Source organism: Rhinolophus sinicus, chromosome 2 (assembly GCF_057876585.1).
Source record: "Rhinolophus sinicus isolate RSI-liver-muscle chromosome 2, RSI-T2T, whole genome shotgun sequence".
In the NCBI taxonomy this organism is placed as follows: domain Eukaryota; kingdom Metazoa; phylum Chordata; class Mammalia; order Chiroptera; family Rhinolophidae; genus Rhinolophus; species Rhinolophus sinicus.
In genome coordinates this window covers 1,500,435-1,521,768 of record NC_142502.1, presented here as the reverse complement: position 1 = coordinate 1,521,768, position 21,334 = coordinate 1,500,435, and the positions used below count along the sequence as shown (strand labels likewise).

General features: G+C 49.3%; 1 protein-coding gene across 29 annotated transcripts in view; it reads left to right on the top strand.

Moving 5' to 3' along the window:
* AFDN (afadin, adherens junction formation factor) overlaps positions 1-20,141 on the top strand; it is a 131,151-nt gene extending 111,010 nt beyond the window's left edge. For 9 of the 29 annotated variants that reach the window (XM_074333844.2, XM_074333837.2, XM_088795003.1 and 6 more), the window contains 6 exons: positions 1,695-2,693; positions 4,781-4,816; positions 10,759-10,893; positions 13,805-14,309; positions 17,250-17,334; positions 18,148-20,141. In XM_074333844.2, coding sequence (XP_074189945.2) covers positions 1,695-2,693; positions 4,781-4,816; positions 10,759-10,893; positions 13,805-14,309; positions 17,250-17,334; positions 18,148-18,301 — 1,914 coding nt within the window. In that variant the 3' untranslated portion in view covers positions 18,302-20,141. The remainder of the gene's footprint in view (positions 1-1,694; positions 2,694-4,780; positions 4,817-10,758; positions 10,894-13,804; positions 14,310-17,249; positions 17,335-18,147) is intronic. The other 20 variants (XM_074333849.2, XM_074333848.2, XM_074333847.2 and 17 more) reach the window with 9 other exon arrangements.
* The last annotated feature ends 1,193 nt before the right edge of the window (positions 20,142-21,334 follow it).

Below are 21,334 nucleotides of genomic sequence, written 5' to 3'. Positions count from 1 at the left end.
ATGTTTGATGAATGAAATGTCCGTGATGCTGAGCCATGACGACAGTTGGTAAGGCAAGGTGCACTGACTCTGGGAGTGAGAGATGAGGACCCTCATTGAGCATGGCTGCTTCCTTTCAAGTAGAGGCTGCCCCGAGCACTGGGCGTGCAGGAGTAGCCATGGTCCTTGCCCATGAAGCGGAGGACGTGGCTGCAGACTAGACACGTAAATTAAACACAGGACAGTAAGTACCAGCGGAGAGTCTGGTCCTTACTGAGTGACAGAGCTGTGCTCCCACGTGACATTCCAGCTGCCTGAACACGGGAGCTTTTGACCCAGGAAAGAAGGCCCACAGCTGCGTGGCTAAGCCAGAACCTCCAGTGTCCGTCACTGAGTCCGTCACTCAGTAAGGACCAGACTCTGCGCTGTGCCCAGGTGTGGGCTGCTCTGACATACAGGAAGCAGAGTCCACCTGTCATAGGGGAGAAGCACTTTTAAACCTGCACACGTATGGTTTAGTACGGCTGTTTGCGTCCACCTCACAGCCTGGCTCAATAAACTATGATGATCTCGTGAGGAAGGGGTCAGGAGACCGGGAGGCCAGGGGCTTGAAGCCAGGTAGGTGGTGTTAAGCCACTCAGAACCATGATGGACTTGTCATGGAGGGGTGGAAAGACAAGGCCAGTAAGCACCAGGAGCTGAAAGAAGTCTTCAGGGAGACAGAGCAGTGACGCAGGTCACCAGACATAGCAGCGGAGCGGCACCGCTGTGTGCAGTCTGAAGGCAGGAGCTCCAGAAAGCGTCTGCCCTACAAAGAGCAGGACGTGTCGCACCACTTCTCTGTGGGCTGTGGGTCGTTGCCCAGTAATCAGGAAACTGGGTGTCTGGACGTAATAAAGCAATAGCAATGTGTTGGAAGTCAGTGTCCCGGTTTTCTATCAGGCTGTATTTTTCAAGTGATGATTCATTTTTCTGCTTTTTCAAGAAATACTTCATATTTCATTTTGTTGGTTTGTTTTTTATTTAGGGAAAGGAAAACAGTTCATTTTCCAGGTTTGCATTTTTAAATGCTACTCATTGACAGGGCAGGGAAAGTCTGACTCAGACATCATAGCGAATCATTCCTATCAGATTAAACTACTTTTAGACTTGTTATTTTTCAGACATCAGACCAGCCCTTTGACAAAGGTGTATTTATTTCTCTCACACGCACACAGAAGTTCATGTCTATGCTTGTACCACTGCTCTTATCCCTGTCCATGACTGGAGCAGAGCTGTTCCGGATGCACGTGCTGCTCTAGCATCGTCACACACAGCTCTGTGGGAGCCTCAGAAAGCCATGGATGGATCAGATGGTTGACGTGGATAATTACTGCAGTAACGATTAGCATTTTACCACAGAGAAGTAACTTGGTTACTGTTGACCTGCTTTCCCTGCATCCGTCCTTTCAGAGTCGGTTACGTGACTGGTACCACAGTAGAGTCTGCCAGGGCCTGAGAAGCCTGGGGAGGGCACCACGGCGACACTGGGATTCCCTGGAAGGAAGGGCACTTCTCTGCACGGCCGCTGAGCGGTCGGTCGCACAGGCGCAGCCTCTCCTGTACACTCCTTTTCCGAACAGTTTCTCTCCCCAAAGAGAAAATGTTTATGAATTTTCAGTAATTTTTTCTGATAAATGACTGAAATGTCACAGCTTTCCTTTTTCTTTCTCCAGCGTATTACCCGTTCCCAAGAGGAGCTTCGGGAAGAGAAAGCCTATCAACTCGAGCGGCATCGAATAGAGGCCATTCTGGACCGCAAGTCCGACGGCGACATGTGGGTCCATCCAAGCTCCTCCGTGGGCTCCTGCACATCTAGCCAGGAGCACCTGGACCACTCCTCCAAGTCGGGCACGCCCGCGTCCACGCTCACCAAGAGCGGCCCTGGGCGCTGGAAGACCCCGGCAGCCGCGCAGCCCGTGCCTGTGGCCGTGTCCCAGCCCATCCGGACAGACCTGCCCCCGCCGCCCCCGCCGCCTCCTGTGCACTACGCCGGCGACTTGGATGGGCTCCCCATGGATTTGCCTCTGCCCCCACCCCCTGCCGGCCACATGGCGCTTCCGCCTGCTCAGGTGGCTGCGGCAGAGCGGAAGAAGCGGGAAGAACACCAGCGGTGGTATGAGAAGGAGAAGGCCCGGCTGGAGGAGGAGCGGGAGCGGAAGCGCCGGGAGCAGGAGCGGAAGCTGGGCCAGATGCGTACGCAGGCCCTCACCCCTGCCCAGTTCTCCCCTGTGGCCGGCCCCCCGGGGAAGCCCGAGAAGCCTTCCACACTGCAGAGGCCCCCAGAAACCGTCATTCGGGAGCTGCAGCCCCAGCAGCAGCCCCGCACGATCGAGCGCAGAGACCTCCAGTACGTCACGGTCAGCAAGGAGGAGCTGTCCTCGGGGGACAGCCTGTCCCCAGACCCCTGGAAGCGGGACGCCAAGGAGAAGCTGGAGAAGCAGCAGCAGATGCACATCGTGGACATGCTGAGCAAGGAGATCCAGGAGCTCCAGGGCAAGGCCGACCGCTCGGCAGACGAGAACGACCGCCTGCGCAAACTCATGCTCGAGTGGCAGTTCCAGAAGCGACTGCAGGAGTCCAAGCAGAAGGACGAGGACGAGGACGAGGAGGAGGACGACGACGTGGACACCATGCTGATCATGCAGCGCCTGGAGGCTGAGCGCAGAGCAAGGGTAAAGGGGAGGTGCCGGCGGCGGCCGCGGGGCCTGCTGCCCGGGCAGCTGGGCGGGCGAAAGGCCCTGGGCGTGGGGCGGCTTGTGCGGGATTTCCGGCAGCTCCGCCCGTAGAAAGAGCCAGGGTGGGAGGGCCCGGCATTTCTGAGACCCACACTCATGCCCTTTGGAAAGCATTGAAGGCAATTCAAATGGAAATTTACTGTTTTAATTAGCAAACTTACATCTGTCCTCAAACACTTCAATTGAGAAAATAAGTTAAGAACCAGTAATAATCTTGATCAGGGGTTGGCAACATTTTTTTCTTAAACAGCCAGAATAAACGCCTGGGCTTTGTGGGCCGCACACACTGGGCCTTCATGGCCCAGCCCTGCTGTCGAAGCGCGTGCTGCCGCAGACAGAGAAGGCGCTGTGCCAGAGCCGCCGGGCAGCTGCCCGCTCCTGGTCTCGATTACAGTGCTGGGTGGGGCGTAACGCACTGTGCACAAGTTAGACGAGGTTCAGTGCCCTGACCACGGACAGACTCCAGAGCAGTTACAAGGTGGAGGAAGCAAGCACTCGCGAAATGCTGTTTCACGGGTAGTGTGAAGATCAGAGAACTTGGGATTTTATCCATATTTCTCCAGATTATGCAAACAACTTTTGCGTTTTTGTATCAAATAAGAAAAGTAAAATTTATATTAGTTTAATGCAGTAGATTTTTAATGCCAAAGTTAAGATTGGTGTTAGCCTCTGGACAGGATTGCTGCCAGAGGCAGTGGTCAGTGTTGGTGGCAGCCAGTGCTGTTGGCCATTCCATGTGAGTGAGTTTTAGTGATTTTCTTTTTAATACAACGCAGTATTCTGAGAAAAGACAGCCAAGGGCATGTCCTTTCTGTCTTCTGGATTTTGTTTCTAATTCCAGCTTTTGTTGGATGCTGTCTGTACTAGAGATCTAAACCAATAACTGCTAGTCAGACATTTCATTCTACCTCACAGTGAAATTTAATCTTAGCGAATTACCAGTATCCCTTTGCAGTTTGCTCTGTGAATTATTTTCCTGAAACATCACACATGCACACACTTGTTATATACTATTTTTCACCCAAAAGTATATAGATTTGCCCAAAATTCAGCCAGCGTCCGTCTTAAGACACTGAAGCTTCTCAAATGAAGGCCGAAATGTTAACTGTGACGTTGTTCTATTAGCATTTCCCAGCTCATCAGTAGTGAACTCCTTCCAGAACGACTGTATTTGCCATCAGTATTTTATTTTATTTGAAAGAACAACTATTGGTTAATGCTAGTTATTTTTAGTGTCCAGGCTCTTGGGAGGATTTTCACTCTGCTCATAACTCTGGCCTCCATTACACACATGGTTGGCTGTGCACTTGTCAGGCAGTGTCCTTTCCCTCTGGCTGGCCAGTGTCACTATTGGACATGTTGCAGGTGGAGTCATTGAAGAAGCTGAACGTGTTCACGGCCTTGTATCCCTCACCCCCCAAAATTCAAGAAAAGAAGGGCTTCCCTTTGCTGCAGTTCAAACTGCAAACCCAAAGCTGTGGTTATGATGAATAAGTAGCAGCACAATCGTCACTGCTGTGACTGTGTCCCTGTGACAGTGAGGAGTTAGCAACAGCACTGTAATGTCTCTACAGTTACTCTTTTCCATAAAGACTGAATTTGTATTGAAGCTCTGTCAGTTCTTCCAGATGGTTAAAATACTGGCTCCCCTAAAGCCCCTTAGTACGTACTGTGATATTTGGAAAGTTTCTTCTGATGACTTACTTAAAAGTATCTGTGTATGTATCATTATTACATATTAAGATTAGTATCTTACTCTCCAAATAAGAGAGCTAAGGCAAATTTTACGTTTTTTAGTTTCTATGTATCTTAATAATGAAACTCAATCTTTACTACCATGTGGACAGTTTTCCATTTCTGAATATCAGAAATTAGTCTGTAGTTCTTTACTTTTCTCGTTGGGGTGTCCTCCAGAAACAGATGAACCGTGAGAGCTGCAGATGTGCTAACGGCGGAATGCAGGTCTAAACTTAACCTTTTTTTCACACTTCATCTTTCTTTTTTTCCTTCTCTGTTGCCTGCAGCAGACTGCTGTGCCAGCAATCTCTGTTCTAGATTTGGTATGTTCTTTCTTTCCCTTTGGTACTTTTTCTGTCTTGATTTTCTTTTTCCTTTCAGTGATGGTGGTTTTATGTTTTCCGTAGACCGAGTTCGTAGGGATGTCCTAGATTAGGATTTGTACTTTCGTGACTCTAGAAGCATGCCTTTGAATGTTTTACATTTAGTGACTACTCTTTGCTTTTCTCCTTTCATTTTAAATGTTACTGTTTGTTGATGGTTTTGACCTTTTCTGAGCTTTAGTCATAAAATTGATTCTGTGTATTCTTACTGGTCATAAATACATGAGCAAATGAAAGAAATTGTGCAGAGCGTAACCCCTTTCATTCTTGTTCCATTAGAAATGGAGTTTAGATGTTCAGCTGTTAGAAACTCAGCTGAATTGACACTGACATTGTTTGCCAGCTAAGCTGCGCCTGTGTAGGAGGTAACTCCGTGAGCAGCAGGAAGGAGCTCGCCAGCAAACATATATCCTGTGTTTCCTTCAACGTCACGTGGATTTTAGTGTGGTTTACCAGCCATCCCAGTTTATTGCCCGCCCCAAATACTGGAAATCGCATTCTGTTGTAAATTCACTGTTTAACACTGGGAAAGTGGGCTGGCCATGTGGTCCTATCGCGCTTCACGCCGTAGCTGTGTATCTGCCAGACGGTTATATTCTGACTCCTACATTAACTTGAAGTCAACATTTGTTAGTCGACTTTTAAATGATAAAAGGCCAGTATCAGGCAATACTTAAAACAAACAAATAAAATTCCCCAATTCAGGTTTGACTTTAGTGGCCTTCTCGCCAAGTAACAGCCTTCCTTTTTAAAATTTAAATATAGCGTGGTGGCAGTATCACTCCAGAGATAAACTTCTTTTGAAAACATTTCCCCTCCTCGTTGACTGAAGGGCTTTTTTTTCGGAGATTTACATTTTGTTTTCATGAGATAAAAAATGTCTGTTTCCTCCCTCCTCCTCGGTGTATTGACATGTCCCTGTAGTGGGTGGTTAGGAAGTGTCCCTCACGCAGAGTTGCTTCTTTGTGTGAGATCTTCATTTACCAAACGGTGGCTCAGCATCCGTTACCCACCAGGGACCCGCAGAGGCACCAGCTTAGAGAGGTGAGGCCCAAAGAAACCATGTGTGCTGTGAAGATTTATGGCAGAGGAACAATGACATTTAAGGGTTAGGGCTCCACTAAGGTTTTTATTTCAAAGAAATAGTTCAGGGTTTTTCTTCCTTTAAAAGATCATTATTTTGAATATCAATATTGATATTAGCCAGCCCGTTTCTGAGTCCGCCTTAGCCTGATTCCCCAGGACCGATGATGTCATTATCTGTAGTTCTTACTGTGTCAGGATCTGTGAGGCGTTAATCCTCTCCTTACGGTATCGGGCACAGTGGCGACACATGACCATCGTGTAGGAACCCTGCCCCGTGCAGCACCTCGGGATGGGATAAACGAGGCAGGTCCACTCCTGCCGGGAGCAGCAGGTTTCCGAGGTGGGGGCTGCCCTCGCTGGTATCTGCTCCTCCGCTGGTCTCGTGATGGCCCAGGGCCCGCCGCCTGCTTTCTCTGCCTCTGATCACTCCCGGGTGCCTGCTGGCTCTGATGCCAGCGACACCCTTCCGACAACGTTTCTAGTCCAGACCCTCATCTACCTGCCGCTGCCCGTCTCCAACTTCCGCCTTCCCCACGGCAGGTTCTTCTAGTTGCTCAGTGTGTAGACGTTCCAGTTACCATAACCCCCTTTTCTCTCCACTGCGAAAGTCTACAGGGTGTGTCTACACTCACCCTGGCCTAGGCTTCCGTCATGTGCTGCCTGAGTTACTGCAGGAGACTTCCTTCCGAACCCTTTTCCCCTTCACAGGCTGCCACTGTGATACTACTCCAAACACGTTGGCTCTCAGAAGTCCTCAGAACCGTGCGGTGGCTTCCCTGTCACAGAGAGAGACGTTCTGAGTCTCCCCAGGGCAGCCCAGGCCCCTTTCCTCCTCCTCAGTCACTCGTGGGCTGAAGCCTGAAGGGCTGGGTGTGGATCTCGTGCCTGTGTTGCTCTAGGCCGCCAAAGAACTGCACGCATCCTTGTCTTCTTCGTTCATAAGCGGCCTGTGATGTGGGCAGAACAGAAGGGGCACGTCCAGTCCTTAAGTGTCAGAGAGAATCAGGACTAACCAGGATCTTCTGAGTTCAGATACAGGGCTCTTCCCGCTACAGTCTCCTGCTCAGAAGACTCTGTTGCGAGGAACCGTCTTCCAACTAGAACTTTCCATGACCCGACGGTCTCTCAGTAGGCTCGTCCCGCTTTGTCCTTCCATGTGAGTGTTCATTTGCTGACTCAGGTGACCTGACAGCTCCCGGGATTTGGGGAAAAGTCCGTCCCCCGCAGGGCATCCCGGTGAAGTCAGTATCCCCACAGATGGCAGTGCTCCCGCTTTGCTCCTGCAAAGCCCAGGCCAGACCTTCCCTCCCGAGCGCTGCCGTCCTGCCTGCTCTTCGCTGGGCACTGCAGAGCTGGGGCCGTGCCCCACCGCGGGCTCCCGGGCACAGAAGGGCTGAGCTAAACTGGAAGAACTTCAGGCGAGAACCAGGGGAAACCTACTTAAGAGGCACCTATTCCTGGGGAGTGGCCCTGGCCAGAACTTCAGAGCCGAAGGGTGACCGCGGCCGTTCCTTGGCCTGAGGACGAGAGGCCGCCATGTACATACTGGGGATAGAGCAGTGGAACCCAGGACAGTTGTCCTAGCAAGATGGCAGTGTGTGGGGGGGGCACTCGTAGCCACATCCCCTGCTGGGGTCACTGATTTGTCTGCCCCTAGAGGCTTTCAGCAGCTGCCCTGTAGACTCACAACTCCTGATAACATCATCATCTTCCTTAAATTGAAAGCGGGTACAGCCCATGTTGAGGGAAGGAGCCCTCGTTCACTGCACCCAGTGCTGCACCATTCCATGCGCATTCCTCAGTGTGAGAACAGACTTTTCCTGGGAGGAACCCATGCTCTCGTGGCGGTGAGCTGCAGAGCTGGCTCTGAACCAGGACTTCGGGTACCAGGGCCTGTCGTGATAAACAGGCCCATCAGGGCTGCTTCATTTGGGGGCCTTAAAATTGTTTTAGTGTGAGTGCTTTTAATAGGTGGCCTAAAAGCACAACATGCCTGCGGAGAGAAAGGTTTCTTAAGGGTCACGTGCCTAGCAGACTTTTAGTTAGTTGGCTTTTCAGTGAAAATGTCAAAAAAGTAAAATACAAAGATACAAGTTAGTGTATTTTTGTAATACAAATTCTAAACACACAGATCTCTACATACTTGTTTTAACCTAAAAATAACCTTTTTTTGAAATGTGGACTGCCAGGGTAACAAAATCTTGGATCAAGCTTACATACTGGCTTTTGAAATCCCAGCGTAGTTCTTGCTTTAGAATGATTTTAGTCTGGGCGGTCTTCATTCATTCCGTAAGAATTAGTATTATATTTGTTGAGGTCTGTTCCCCCAAGTATAGCCTTCTACGAGACTGCTTTGTTCGCATGTAACTTTCATTCTTGAGTTACCATTTAGAGTAAATTAAGAGATTAGAGTCTCTTTTTCTCTCATTACGTTTTTGGGATTTTGGTTTTTTTGTAAAGCAGCATATCTTTGAAGAATAAAACAGTCTGTGTTTTGAAAAGGAAAGTGGAAAGAAACTGCCTTAATTTTAATAGTGCTGGTTGATACGCTTTTCTTTAAAAATATTAACTAATGAAGTAAACACAAGGAGAAGGCTCCTTGCTTACCACCGTCCAGATTTAAAAGAATGAAGGTTTTTAAGAGAAAAATGCTTCCTTATAGATTTATAAGGGAGCATTTTGTACCTGTAACTATGACAAATGTAATTGTTCTGATTTCTTAATAGTATACTCCTACTTAAACGTATACTGGTTTTTTTGCCCAGAATTTGTTTCTAATTAGGTCCAGAAAGTATAAGATAATGAAATGAGTTTGTGCTTTACTGGTTAACAGCAAAACCTGTAATGCATCAGTGCAATTTTACATTCTTTCGTAAAGTACGTATCTATAGAATATTTAATACTGTCACCTGCTGTTTATTTTGTCATTTTCATCGGCGTGCCCTCTCTCATCATCTTTGCTGATGACCCCAGAGTCCTTGGTGAATGTTCCCTCGTTGGCAGTAAGTGCCTCCTGCAGGGAGCTGTCCCCAGATGCTGGCTCCCGTGTGTCTCCACGCCAGGCCACTTGGTCCACTTGTTGGCTTCCCTGGTTCTGAAGCAGCAGCATCTGGTCCTGCCCCACAGCTCCTACCGCCAGTTGGCCTGGCAGCCCTCTGGGCTCAGACCTAGATGACAGTAACACGGAAGTTAAATTCATCTGTCTTCTTGCGAAGAGCATGTCAATTTGTTTATTATTGTTTGCTGACATGAAAACCCTAATGGCGCAAGTTAATTTGTTACTTTCCCACCAGAACACAATGTTTGTTCCACAGAAATCAGCAAGAACGATGTTGTTAAGTGTTTGTTTTAAAAGCAAAAAAGACCCACAACTCAAATCCAAAGCACTTTCTGTTTTTGCAGTGAACAACGTCCAGAATAACTAGTGGTCTGCAGATGCAGAAACACCGCGAGGGCCTTGATGTCAGGGGCTCCTGCGGCGGTTAGGGACCAAGCCAGGCGGCTCCCAGCTCCATCTTCATTTTAAAGTTTTGAACCAGCTCCACTTCGCGTGTGCGTGGTTGGGGGTGGGGGGGGGGTGGCGCTGTAGCCCCGGGCGGTGCCGAGAAGCAAAGGAGCACAGAGCCCCGTAGTCCACAGCTGTCATTGGCTCAGGCTCACAGTGGCAGTAGCTGCGTTCATCGTAGCGAGACGGCGGCGGAGAGTCTTACTCTGCTCTCTGCTGGCCAGGTGTGCTTCATAGTCAGGGCTCCTCTTTGGAAGAGCTGTTTTCAACCTGCAGTGAGTACAGAGAGTAATGTGGCCAGGAGGATGAAGGCACAGGAACTCGAGTAGAAGATGTGTCTGGGGGTTTTTTAAGATAGCGTTAAGCATTTGAAGCAAAGCTGTTAAATTTGTTTTGTGTTGTTCCAAAAAGTTTGAACCGAGGTGACACAAAATGGAAAACAGACGGAGACTCTTAGATCAACAGATCACTCTGTGCTGGGTAGAGTCGTGGGAGGGAGGGGCCCCTCCCCAGCAGAGTTCAGGCAGATGGGGCGTCACTTGGCAGAGGTGTATGTGGCACAAGAGGGTTAGAATAAGCTTCTTCCAGAATTCCCGTTTACATCCTGGGACTCAACTTTGGAATATCCCTGAGCTGGGAAGGAATTCTTGGAGTCTGGGGTGCGACCTAGAGGGAACTAACGGGTGACAAAGGGCCAGAGTGGGAAGAATGCTAGAAACTTGGTCTCCAAGACCACGTGGCACCTCTACACCAGCTCTCAGCGTCGCCACGCCCCGCCCCGCTGGAGTCTTGTGCTGCCGTGGAGTCCCCCCACCCCCCCTCAAGGCTAGTGTGGATCTGCCATGTGCCGCAAGAGTGCAGGCTTTCTTCTTGACATTCATAGTGGGAACCAGGATGAACCAGGGGTGAGGGACGCCGTGGTTCCATAGTTCCACAAAGTGGGCATGTCTGCCGTTCGCGTCTATTAGTTTCCATGAGCTGGGTGACTTAAATACATTCTCATAAAAGAACCATGTTTGTTTCGTGCATGAATGTATAATAAGATGGATGTGTTGTTCTTTGGACCACAATTAACGGAAGAATAATACTGGAACTGTGGGGACAGAGTTTTTAAGTGCCTTATTTTGAAATTAGAGCTATAATTGTGTAAGTTTTATTGTTTTTCAACTGTGACCTTAACCTGGTATTTTGTATTTAACTTGTATGTGTGTCTGCTCGTCTCAGTATGTGCCTCTTATGTCTTGAGCCGGTGGAGTTTGTTGAGTGAAAGTTAATGTTCCTTTGCTGTTAGTTACAGGACGAGGAGCGAAGGCGGCAGCAGCAATTAGAAGAGATGCGGAAACGGGAGGCAGAGGAGCGCGCCAGGCAGGAGGACGAGCGGGCCAGGCAGGAGGAGGAGCGGGCCAAGCGCGATGCTGAAGAAAAGGTTATGGTCCTCTGAGGGCAGCTGGGCTCTCCCCTCTTAGCCTGAACGGAATTGGTTGGCTGGGCACAGGGGCGGAAGCTGATCTCTTTCTTAAGACGTGCCTGGGTCCCCCCGCCTTGTCTCTGGACCAAAACCTAGGGCCCAACCGGCCCCCCACCTCTCTTCTGAACTGTGTCCAGTCCCCTGATGTCTGCGTGTTGTCTCTCTCAAATTTCTGAGCTTGTGGGCCTGGTCAGCCGCGAGCTCTCCCGCACTGGACGTGGTGCAGCTGCTGCTATGCCCGCGATGCTGGCTCAGTTGTGCAACTTGAGTTTGAGCTGTGGGAAGAGACAGGAGTGTAGTGAGACAGACTGTTAACGGGAAGCATTGAAATAGATGATTGACTGAAACTACTCCATTCTGGTTGATGGTAAAGAGAGCAAATGGCTTATGAAAACCGTGATACAAGGAAAATTGAACTTAGTGTGTAATGTGTTGGGTGTCCTGAGCTACTACTTTGTTTCCATGTTTTTCTGAGTAATCCTTTCAGTTAATTTTAAAATGACAGAACGTTGTCCTCTGGCTCCCTCTCCGGCAGTGCGCATTGCAGCCTGTCTTCCGTGGGGCCCCCCTGCACTGACGTGGGGAGTCAGCGGCCATCTGTTAGTTCCCTTCTGTGAAGGTGAAAGCTCGACTGCCACAACTTCTGATGGGGAAAGTTTCATTTTTATTAACAATTCCCTCTTTGATAGTCCAGCGAACTATATCTCGAGAGCAGCCTCCCCCCACCCACCCCAGGAAAAGAAGCTTTAGGAAGCTTTTTGTAGTGATATGATCTGCTAGGATACCTGCTCAAAGAGGCACATTGACAGAAGCCATGTGACAGATTGCAATGAAAGTAGAATAATAACGTGAGGACACATACCTGTACGTACATCAGTGATTCTGTGTTTTACAGACTTTCACCCCTCCTTAAGTCTGTCCCTTACCTGTAGTATCTGGACAGCTTTTGAGGTCTCTTCCGAAAGTCTGGGCTTTAGGGATTAGGTTACCCCCACAGCCCTGTGTGACGGGATAAGTCAAAACGGATGGCCTTTCTAAGGAAACCCCTGGACCTCTCAGTTCTACGGTGTTCGGTGTTGTTCTCCTTTTCTTGGCTGCGTGGAGAGCTGTATCTTAGCTGTCCCAGAGTTGGCATGCACATCCCGCCAGCCCTGGGAGGCCTGTCTGGACCGGGTGCCCATGGAGCCCTAGCCAGTGCAGGTCCACCGGGCAGCAGCGCGTGTGGACGGCAGGTTGTCTCTGCTGAGACTCGGGCCGTTGGGTTTCCCTGCATGTGTGCTCACAACTCATGCCTGCGTCAGACACACTGTTTCAGCAACTGCTTCTGTAACTGAGTGCTCCATGTAAAACAAAGTTGAGTAACCTATTTTTTCATACAGAATGTCCAAAATTGATGCGTTTGCTTTGTTATAGCAAAATGTTGGGTAGAAAAAAGGCTTCTTGGGTCCTGTGATTGTTTCTGCTCTGAGTGTAACTGACGGAGGACGTGTGGTTCCCCCGAAAGTGTTCTCGAGCAGCTGTTCTTCTGTGACGCTAAGGCACCCGACAGCTCCGCTTGAGAGATCATTCTAGATTTCGTTCCAAACCCAAGAGAACACTTACTTGTGTGGAAAGTAAGAGAAAATGTTTCTCCTTCAGGATGTCCACACAGAGTAAGAAGGTGAAGCGACACGCTGGGTCAGGGCCAGGGTCGGGCTCCGGCCTCTGCTCCTACATCTGCTCCCTCGGAGGGGGGAGCCTCGCCCAGTGTTCACTCACTTGGCGTGCACGTGCGTCTGGAAGCAACAGGACGACACACAGGCGTACAGATTGAAACGGGGACTAGAATCGTTTCCCCTAAGGCCAGCAAGGTCCCTAAAATTAGTTATCTTTGGTTAAATGAATTTAAAATTCATTGTGCTGCATTCCGTAGCATTAAACATTTTTCACATTAAGGGAGATTATTCTGTTTGATCTTTCATCCCCTTTCTTACTTACTTTTTTCTTATGTTTGAAAACTTCTGTCAATCTTTAACAAAACTGTGCTGTTACCTTTTTTAATGTTAAAATAATTTTAACTCTGTCAACTGTAGTTTGTGCGGATGTATGTCAGAAAAATGTATCGTGTGTGTCAAATATATTTGAATATCCTGTCGCTCCTGCCCTTAATGCCTGGCTCTCTGATTTCCTGTGAGGGAGTCAAAGACGTGAAATACAAGTTAAGAACTGCGGAAAGCATGTTTTAGGTTGTTGCTCTGGGAAATGAGTAATGTTTTTACACTTGATGGTTTCCTATGAAATTCCCTCAGTAGTGGGAGACACAGCAGGGAACTTACCCCTGCCCTTCTAGAAGGACTGCTCTTCTAAACCCCCTGGGGGTCAGTGGAAAGGCACCGAGAGTGCCAGCCGTAGGCGGCCAGTGACAGCCTGTGTGTGGCTTGTTTGCTCTGTAAATGCAGCAGTGACAGGTAAGTTACTGTCATACTGAAAACAGAAGGAGAGAGGCAGACCCAGAGCGAGGAGCAGAGGGGAATTAGAAGTCTGGCAGGTGACTGAGGGGACAGTGATACATAGCAGGCACGTGGGGAGCCTGGAAGCACCTGTGACTTCATTCGTTCATTCCGCACTTCTGAGCAGCTTTGTGTCGACTCATTCCAGAGCAGTGTGAGTGTGTTCGTGGGCCTCGAGAAGGCCGCTTCCAGGTTGATCTGCTCATTTCTGTCCTAGTCATAACCATGCGCAAACGTTCATGTGCCTTGGACTCTGTCAGGTGGCGGTGGGGGCTGGGGGGTCAATCCATGCTTCCCTGCCCTGTGAGGGCCGGTCGGGTGGGCTCTGGTCCCCCCGATCTCTGTCTGACCTGTGCGCTTTTGTCTATTCCCGCCGGCAGAGGCGACAGGAAGAAGGGTATTACAGCCGCCTGGAAGCCGAAAGGCGCAGACAGCACGACGAGGCCGAGCGCAGGTTGCTGGAGCCTGAGGAGCCGGGTCTGTGCAGACCTCCGCTTCCACGGGGCTACGCGCCCCCGTCCCTGTCCCCTGCGGCTAACGCTCCTCCCCCCCCACCTCAGCGCACCGCCTCTTCCCTGCAGGCGCAGGCCCTCTCCCCTGACTCCCTGTACACCGCCAAGTTCGTTGCATACAACGACGAGGAGGAGGAGGACGGCGGCCCCGCAGGTCAGGATAAGTACGCCGGCTCGACAAGGTCTCCTCCGGCCGCCTTTAGGCCACGGCAGCCCCCCTGCCAGCCGCGCCCGGCCTCCGATGGCATCTTTCTCTCCAACTCATTCCAGCCACCCTCGGCCAGTGCCAACGGTACTGCTCGCAGAGCAGGCCAGCCCCTGCCCCCACCAAAAAAAGCGAGCGGCTTCCATCCCAGCCACTCCAAAGGTCGAGGTAAATGGTAGACGTGCCGGTCAGCCCATCAGCCGCGCTGTCTTCCTGATTGGCGTCTCGGCGCCTCTGCGCACCTCCCGCTGTCGTGTGTCCGCCTCAATCAGCACGCTTGGGAGTCTGGGTGCTGCTTTCCTCCTCCAGTTGTAATGTCTGCTCGCATCCTCCTTGGCAAACGGCCCAGGCTCTAAGTACCTGTGCACTTCCCAGAATCCATCTCTTTCATCAGCGGACGGCAGTCAGTCCCCTCCCTCCGTCCCCTCCCTCCACACCTCCCTCCCCAGCCCCTCGAAGTGCTGTTGGTCTGGGCCTCCATTCTCTCTCTTCAGATAATGCTGACATTCGGTAGAACACGCCCCCTTTTCATACAGTTTGGTATCTGATGCTAAGTTTCTGTTTAGTAGCGGTGTCAGCGTTATGTGCCGAGTGTCTGTCCTCTGCCCTGAGTAGGACTCTGTCCTGGATGAATGCCACGTGGCGGTGTCCTAGGCACTCCTGCTTTTGTGTAGTGGCTTGAAACTGTTGGAGCGCTCCACTAAGCAGGGTGACGCTTCTGCTTAGTACCAGCTGCATCCTGCCGGGCCAGACACCCTGGTCACTGTGAAATGACCGTTTCCTTGTCACTGGCCCCACTCCACTGTCACCTGCCCTCTGGCTGCACCGCAGCCCTGCTCGCAGACCTCAGTGGGCATGCAGCTGCCCGGGTGTCGTCCACAGTTGCCGACTGGCCGCACATGGCAGGGCCCTGCACGTGCGGGGCTGCTGTGGGGTGTGCTCAGCACAGCAAGTTAGGTTTAAGATACAACTGTGAATGGGGAGATTCACATTTCAGACTAAGCCCAGTCCTTGCAGCAAATGAGAATGCTGGCGTCAGCCTTCTCAGGTTCAGTATAGACTCGTAGGGCAGGGGACTCAGCAGTGCCGGGGACGCTGACCAGCCCAGAACTCGCACGGCTGTGACTCGTGTGCCAGCGGCTCCCTTCCCGCTGAGTCAGAGCTCATCCACTGAGGTTCAGCAGACAGCGTTTCGGTGGCCACTCAGAAGCCAACCTGTCTGTTGTGGGTTTGTAAAATGTCTGTTGTGACAGAATGGACCTGAGTTGGGTAACAGGACACCAGCTGAGTTGTCACTAACTGGCTGGCTTTCAGTCACACCACTAACCCTGTCTTGTCTCCCACCCGAGGTCTGCGTGGGAGCAGGCTACATACACCCTGCATCCCCGCGTCTTTGCAGACTCTTTCCTCTGTGACGTACAGAGCAGGCGTACCACATGCAGAATGCATTCTGACCTTCTTCCATCTGTCACCTCATTAACACCGTCCCTTCCCTCTGTCCAGCTCTGTCGTGAGCGCTCTGGAAAAGCCTGATTCTGCAGATGGCACTTGGCTTCTTCCACTGGGAGCTGTAGGAGTGGAGTCAGGCTGTGGATTGGAATGATTTCAGCACAGCGATGCGTTAAACATAGTCTTTACTAAAGCTCTTTGGAGATTGTTTGCAATGTGTAGTGTTAATTCATGTGGAGTCAGCTGAAAGTATTTGATAATCCGATTAACTAAAAAGTTTGAAAAACTGATTCGTACCAGTGGAAGAAACAAGTATCATTCTTAAAACAAAGCTCAAAAGATAAAACTATTTTTAAAAACAAAATGAATGAAAAATTTAGAATTAAAATTGAAAAACGTCCACTACGCAGATAATTTGTTGAAAGGCCTGCTGTGGATTACCTTGAGTTAGAGCTGGGTTCCTGTTGGATCTTTTGAGTCTTGGCTGAGCTGGGTGACTTTCCATCCAGTGGTGGTAGGAAACCCGCACTAAGTAATCACGAAAGATACAATGCGTAGAGAGATCGTTCAGAAGCAACGGGACTCTCTCAGATACATCAGACACATTTCTACGCAAGAGGGCCTTATATCGAAGCATCAAATTCATGCTTGTGCAGCTTGTCTGAAAGGGGTGATTTCCGCGTAGGAATATTGTGATAATTGTGTGGCCTCTTTAATCCAGTCCCCACTGCCGTCAGTGTTGGCTGAGTGTTTTCAGCATTTATTGCCGCAACATGTATTACTACAAGCAAAATATTTTTTAAGTGTGAAGTTTTCTTTTTCCTGCTGATGTTACAGTTAATAGAAATACATTAGTACTGTTTCAATGCATTACGATTTAATATTTCGTTAGTGGCAATATTAGCATACGTGGATGCATTTAAAACTGCGTCATGTCTTGCTCTTCCCCAGCCCTTGGAGCTGATGGGTAGGTGACAGCCAGCCGCTCACTGGCATTACTGGGCCCGTCGCAGGCAGAGCTGCTCTCCCCTCACACCGTGCTGTTCTGGCTGTTGTTTTTGTTTTGTCAGTGATCCCTGCGTCGGACTCGAGTGTCGATGCTGGGTGGGGGCTAACAGTTCATTTGTTCAAAAAGTTGTGTTTTAATAATTACCTTCATGTATTTTGAAAAAAATTCAGTAGCTATCCTGAGAAGAGGAGCTTGAATCACGTGCTTCCCTCTTAGTCTGCAGGTTGACTGCCTCTGCTGTCAGTGGCCTTGTAGGAAAATGCTCAGTAGCGGGTGTCTGAGAGGGTTGTGTCGCCCATGCACGTCAGTCTTCTGTGGACTTTTTTTCTGAATGGACGATAATTACGCACTTGATCTGGTTGGAACTTTTTGGCTGTCACTAGCTAAGGCCGATGCCATCTCCTCTCTAATAAATACCAAAGGGATGAGGCCAGTTACTCAGCAGCTTGTGACAGTGGTGACTGGATTACTCAGGCCACTTGGATGGATGGGGGTTGCAGATCGATGGGGCTTCAATCTAATCTGAAGAGCGGTCACCTTTCTTGTTCGGTAATTAAAGGTGTCTTATTCTGTGGGCGCTGCAGCTTCATGAGTCAAGTTTGGAGGATAAATGCAAGTACTTTAACTTGACTTTTTCTTTTATGGAAAAGGACCAAACTCTTACATGGGATCTACTGGGATTCTCCTTGGTGCCCAGGATGTGTATCGGGACCCGAGAGAGAAACTGTCCAAAAGGTATTTACATTGGTGCTGCCGGGCGCCTCCCCCGCCTCCCCGAGGCTCCTTGCTCATGTCTCAGAGTCTTCGTTGTCCGCCCAGGTTTTCGTCATTGTACAAAATCACGTGAGCATGTGAGCGTTTCTATTTTGTGTCGTAACGTAGTTGTTTCAGGCAGTGGTGTGGGTGCCACGCTCACCAGTCAGGACGCGGGAGTCACTGGGACATGCTGCCGTTGGCTTCTGCCACAGAGGCCAGCAGTTCTGGGGCAGCGTCCAGGTGCGCTGCACTCAGGCCAGCCCTGAGGGGGCGCCGAGGGAAGCGGCTGCTGTCTTCCCTGAGTGTCCCCGCCTCAGTTTCAGTCAGAAATGCTGTTGCCCAAAGGGTTCTTAAAACATGGAGGTTGAACTAATCCAGAAAATCCTTTGTATCTTAACTAGAACTTCTTACTCGGTGACACACAGGGACAGCGCCTCTCCGACACACGCAGAGTTCATTAGCATCCTGTATTTTACAGCCGTGCTCCTTTAGCTAAATTTATTCAGAATTACCTGCTTGTTAAAACTGAAGTCACTAAAGAGTTTTGAGAGTTAGATGTGACTGGAGAAAATGAACATTTTAGTAAGGAGAATATATGGCCCTTTTTTCTAAATGGGTTTGAATACAGCCCCAATGATTTGAATTATAGGAAAGGTTATGGCAAAATTGAGCAAAGAATGAGTCTCTCTCACCAAAAATTTTACTTAATTGCCCATTAACGTAAACTTAACTACTTACTGACAAGTTATTTCCGCTTTGACCAGTAATCTTTTGTGTTTCCCTGTAATGCAGCCAAGATGCAGATTTACCTGGAAGTTCAGGAGCCCCTGAAAACTTGACATTCAGAGAGCGCCAGCGTCTGTTTTCACAAGGTCAAGATGTGTCTAATAAAGTCAAAGCCTCTCGGAAACTAACAGAACTGGAAAACGAACTGAACACAAAGTGAGAAAGCAAAGGACACCTGTGTCCACCCCGAGTCCCCCGTGTGGCTTTGCGGGTGGGAGCCTGGACACAAGGAGGGCTCTGTTTCTAAGTCGCTGTACTTGTTTCTGAAGTGGTTGGCACTTAGAGACGGGCCAATTCCAAGAAATTCTATTTTATTTTACCAAGAGATTATCATTTATACAATTTCAACACTGTCTAATTCTTAACTATCTGGCTCACGTGACGATAACTTTTGTTAGTTTGTTTTTAGAGCCTGAGCTGAAAAGGGCTGTGACAGAATGGAGAGCAGTGGAGCTAACGAGGGGTTTCCTCCCCACGTGGCACAAACAAGTCCTGTTTCTGTTCTTTGTCGAAACTTTCTTTTAGCTCCTCAGACAGGGCACAGCTTGGACTCCCCGACAACTGTTGGCGCTGAGACACAGCAGTCGGGGTTTCTCTTCGGGGAGAGAGGACTTGCAAAGCCAGACCACTGCTGGCTGTGGCCCAGAGATGCCATGCGACTGGCCATCCCTGACGGTCGTGGGCCAGCTTAGCCGAAGCCCCTGGAAGCGGCTGAGGCACACCACACACTTCATTCCCGCGCGTGCCTTACGGGTCCAAGCCTTTCCAATCAATTTTAAATAGTTGTTTGAAAAAACTTTCCAACAAGAAAATTTGGGGGCTTTACACTTAGGAAACTTTATTTCTGTAAATATCAGATTATTATTACACTAAATCATTGGTGATTTTGAATATGGCAGTTAACGTTAGAAAGTTAGCAAAACATTTCAAATATTCAAAGGAATCTATAAAAGAGTATCTTGAGCTGAACAGTGTTGATGTGAATAGGAACGAAAATGTCTTGAGAAGCATGTCATACTAATAGGTGACACTTGAGCACAGCTGTTGTTCAGTAATTTAAATTTGAAAAAGAGATTTCCATTGATTCGCTGTCAGGGAAGGGAAGGGATTTGATTACATATGGCGTCTGTAATTTAAATTTGTAAGAACAACTCATGGCAGTTCAAGCTGTTTTTCACACTAATATAATTATTTAATTTTCATTTGTTGAATTATTAGTTACCACTGTCATTTCTTCAGCTATGAATGTGGCTGACGCTGGGGAGACGGACCTCACTCTGTTTCATGTTGTGTGATGATAAAACAATTACTTCGTGATTGTGAGCACATTTTCTGTCTGACAAAGCCCTGATGTGGGGTCTAGATGATTTTTCTGTACCATGTTGTTTTCTTACAAATCTGTATTTTAGGAAAACACACACACTTTCGAATAGAAGAGGGAGGGGCTGTCTAGCCTTGGAAATCACTTTAATAGGAGTTGTATGATAAATGATTCAAATGCAAGTGTAAATATTTTTGTGTCTATCAGGGTTCTTATTTGGAAGTGTGCTTTTACCATTTCCCTGCTTAAGTAAGAGAGTAAAGCGGTTCTGTGTTGATGAAGGATTTGCTGGCTGCTCCGGAAGTGCAGGGCAGCGGGCTCCCCCCAGAGCTCAGAGAACACTGGTGGCCTTCCGGGGACTAAGTCCACACTTTCTTTCTTTAAAGAAAATGAGGCAGAAGAACTATTCTGTTAATATATAGAAGAAAACAAGTACACATCAGTGCGTGCAAATAAATACGTGTAAATATCTGCATACCTGGGTATTTGTGTGCGTGCTGTTGAGCTCACAGACAAGTGGCTTTGGCCACCCTTGCACGGGAGGTCAAGTGTGAATAGGTGTGACAGTGCTTTTCATAACTGCGTTCTATGAAAAACATCCAAACTGCTGTAGTTTTCAATTTCTACTGTATTTCACTTGCAACCTATTTTTAATAAACTTTGTATGTATTTAAGTGTATTTGCTGTCATTGAGTAGTGCTGTAACAGCCGCCTCCTGTCCCCACTGGTTAGACGTATACTGAGTGTCCGTCGGCAGTGCCTCTGCGTGGGGACACGCGCTGTCCCCGTGGTATAGCCTGACTCCACTTTGCGGCCATCTCCTCCCTGCTGTGTTCTGGCTTCCACGGCTTTGCGTGTCAGCGACTCCGGAGTTATTTAGACTTGTTTTTCAGTCACACTGTCCCATCATGCCTCTTTGAATCTGGAGTGTACTCAGTAATTAGCAGATTGTGTAAATGGTGTCCCGGTGACGTGTGAGTGCACGGGTCCCCCAAGATAGCTCGGGGAGGGGCGTTCGATGACAAGGCAAAGAGGGGGAGGGCTGAGGCCACCAGGGACGCGCTTCCTCCCGCCTGGTCCTGGCAGCCGCCTGGCTGTTTCTGCTTCCCCTTTGCTTTGTGGCCTCAGAACAGGTGTGCAGGAGCAACAGGAGTTCAGAGGGGGGCGTGTCTTAGGTCGTAGATGCACGTGGAGGCCTTTCTGGCAAACCAGAGGCATACGTATCGGAACCACAGTGTTTACTCAGTACCTTCTGATGCCCAAGAAAGAACTTCACAGTCTGGGAAGACAGAAGGTAGAGGCTGTTACACTGATTTCAGTTTTATGTCAAGGCCCAGGTGCTGTCGCCTTTCCTGGAAATAAGCAGCCCTCAGGGGTCCTCTGGGTCCTGCGTCACAGGCAGAGAGCACTTAGCGCTTTTCTAGCATGTGCCAGCGGACTGGTTTCCCCTGTGGCTGCTCACATGGCAGCTGAATTCAGTAGTTTAGGAGCACACTTGTCACAGTAAGCCACAGCAAAATTTCAGTGCTGACTCCAGAAGGGTGAACATGTACAAACAGTGACAGGTTATTCGCTCCCGTGTTCAGCCAGTGTATTCAAAGCAGTCACGTGACCCCAGGAAACGTACACTCACCTTCCAGGCGGAGTGTAGTAGGCAATTTCCTGCACAGCTTATTCAACAAATGTAACTTGCGGTGGCTCCTGTGGGTCGCGGTGCTGCCCTAGTCCCAGTGTCCCAAAGCAGACCTGGGCAGACATGCAGGAGTTGATGTCGTCATTGCATTTGAATCAAGATGGACAGGGCACTTCAGGGGTCCATGGACGGGCCCAGTGTAAGTCATGGATGCTCCCTCTCGAGAGGAGCTTTGCAGG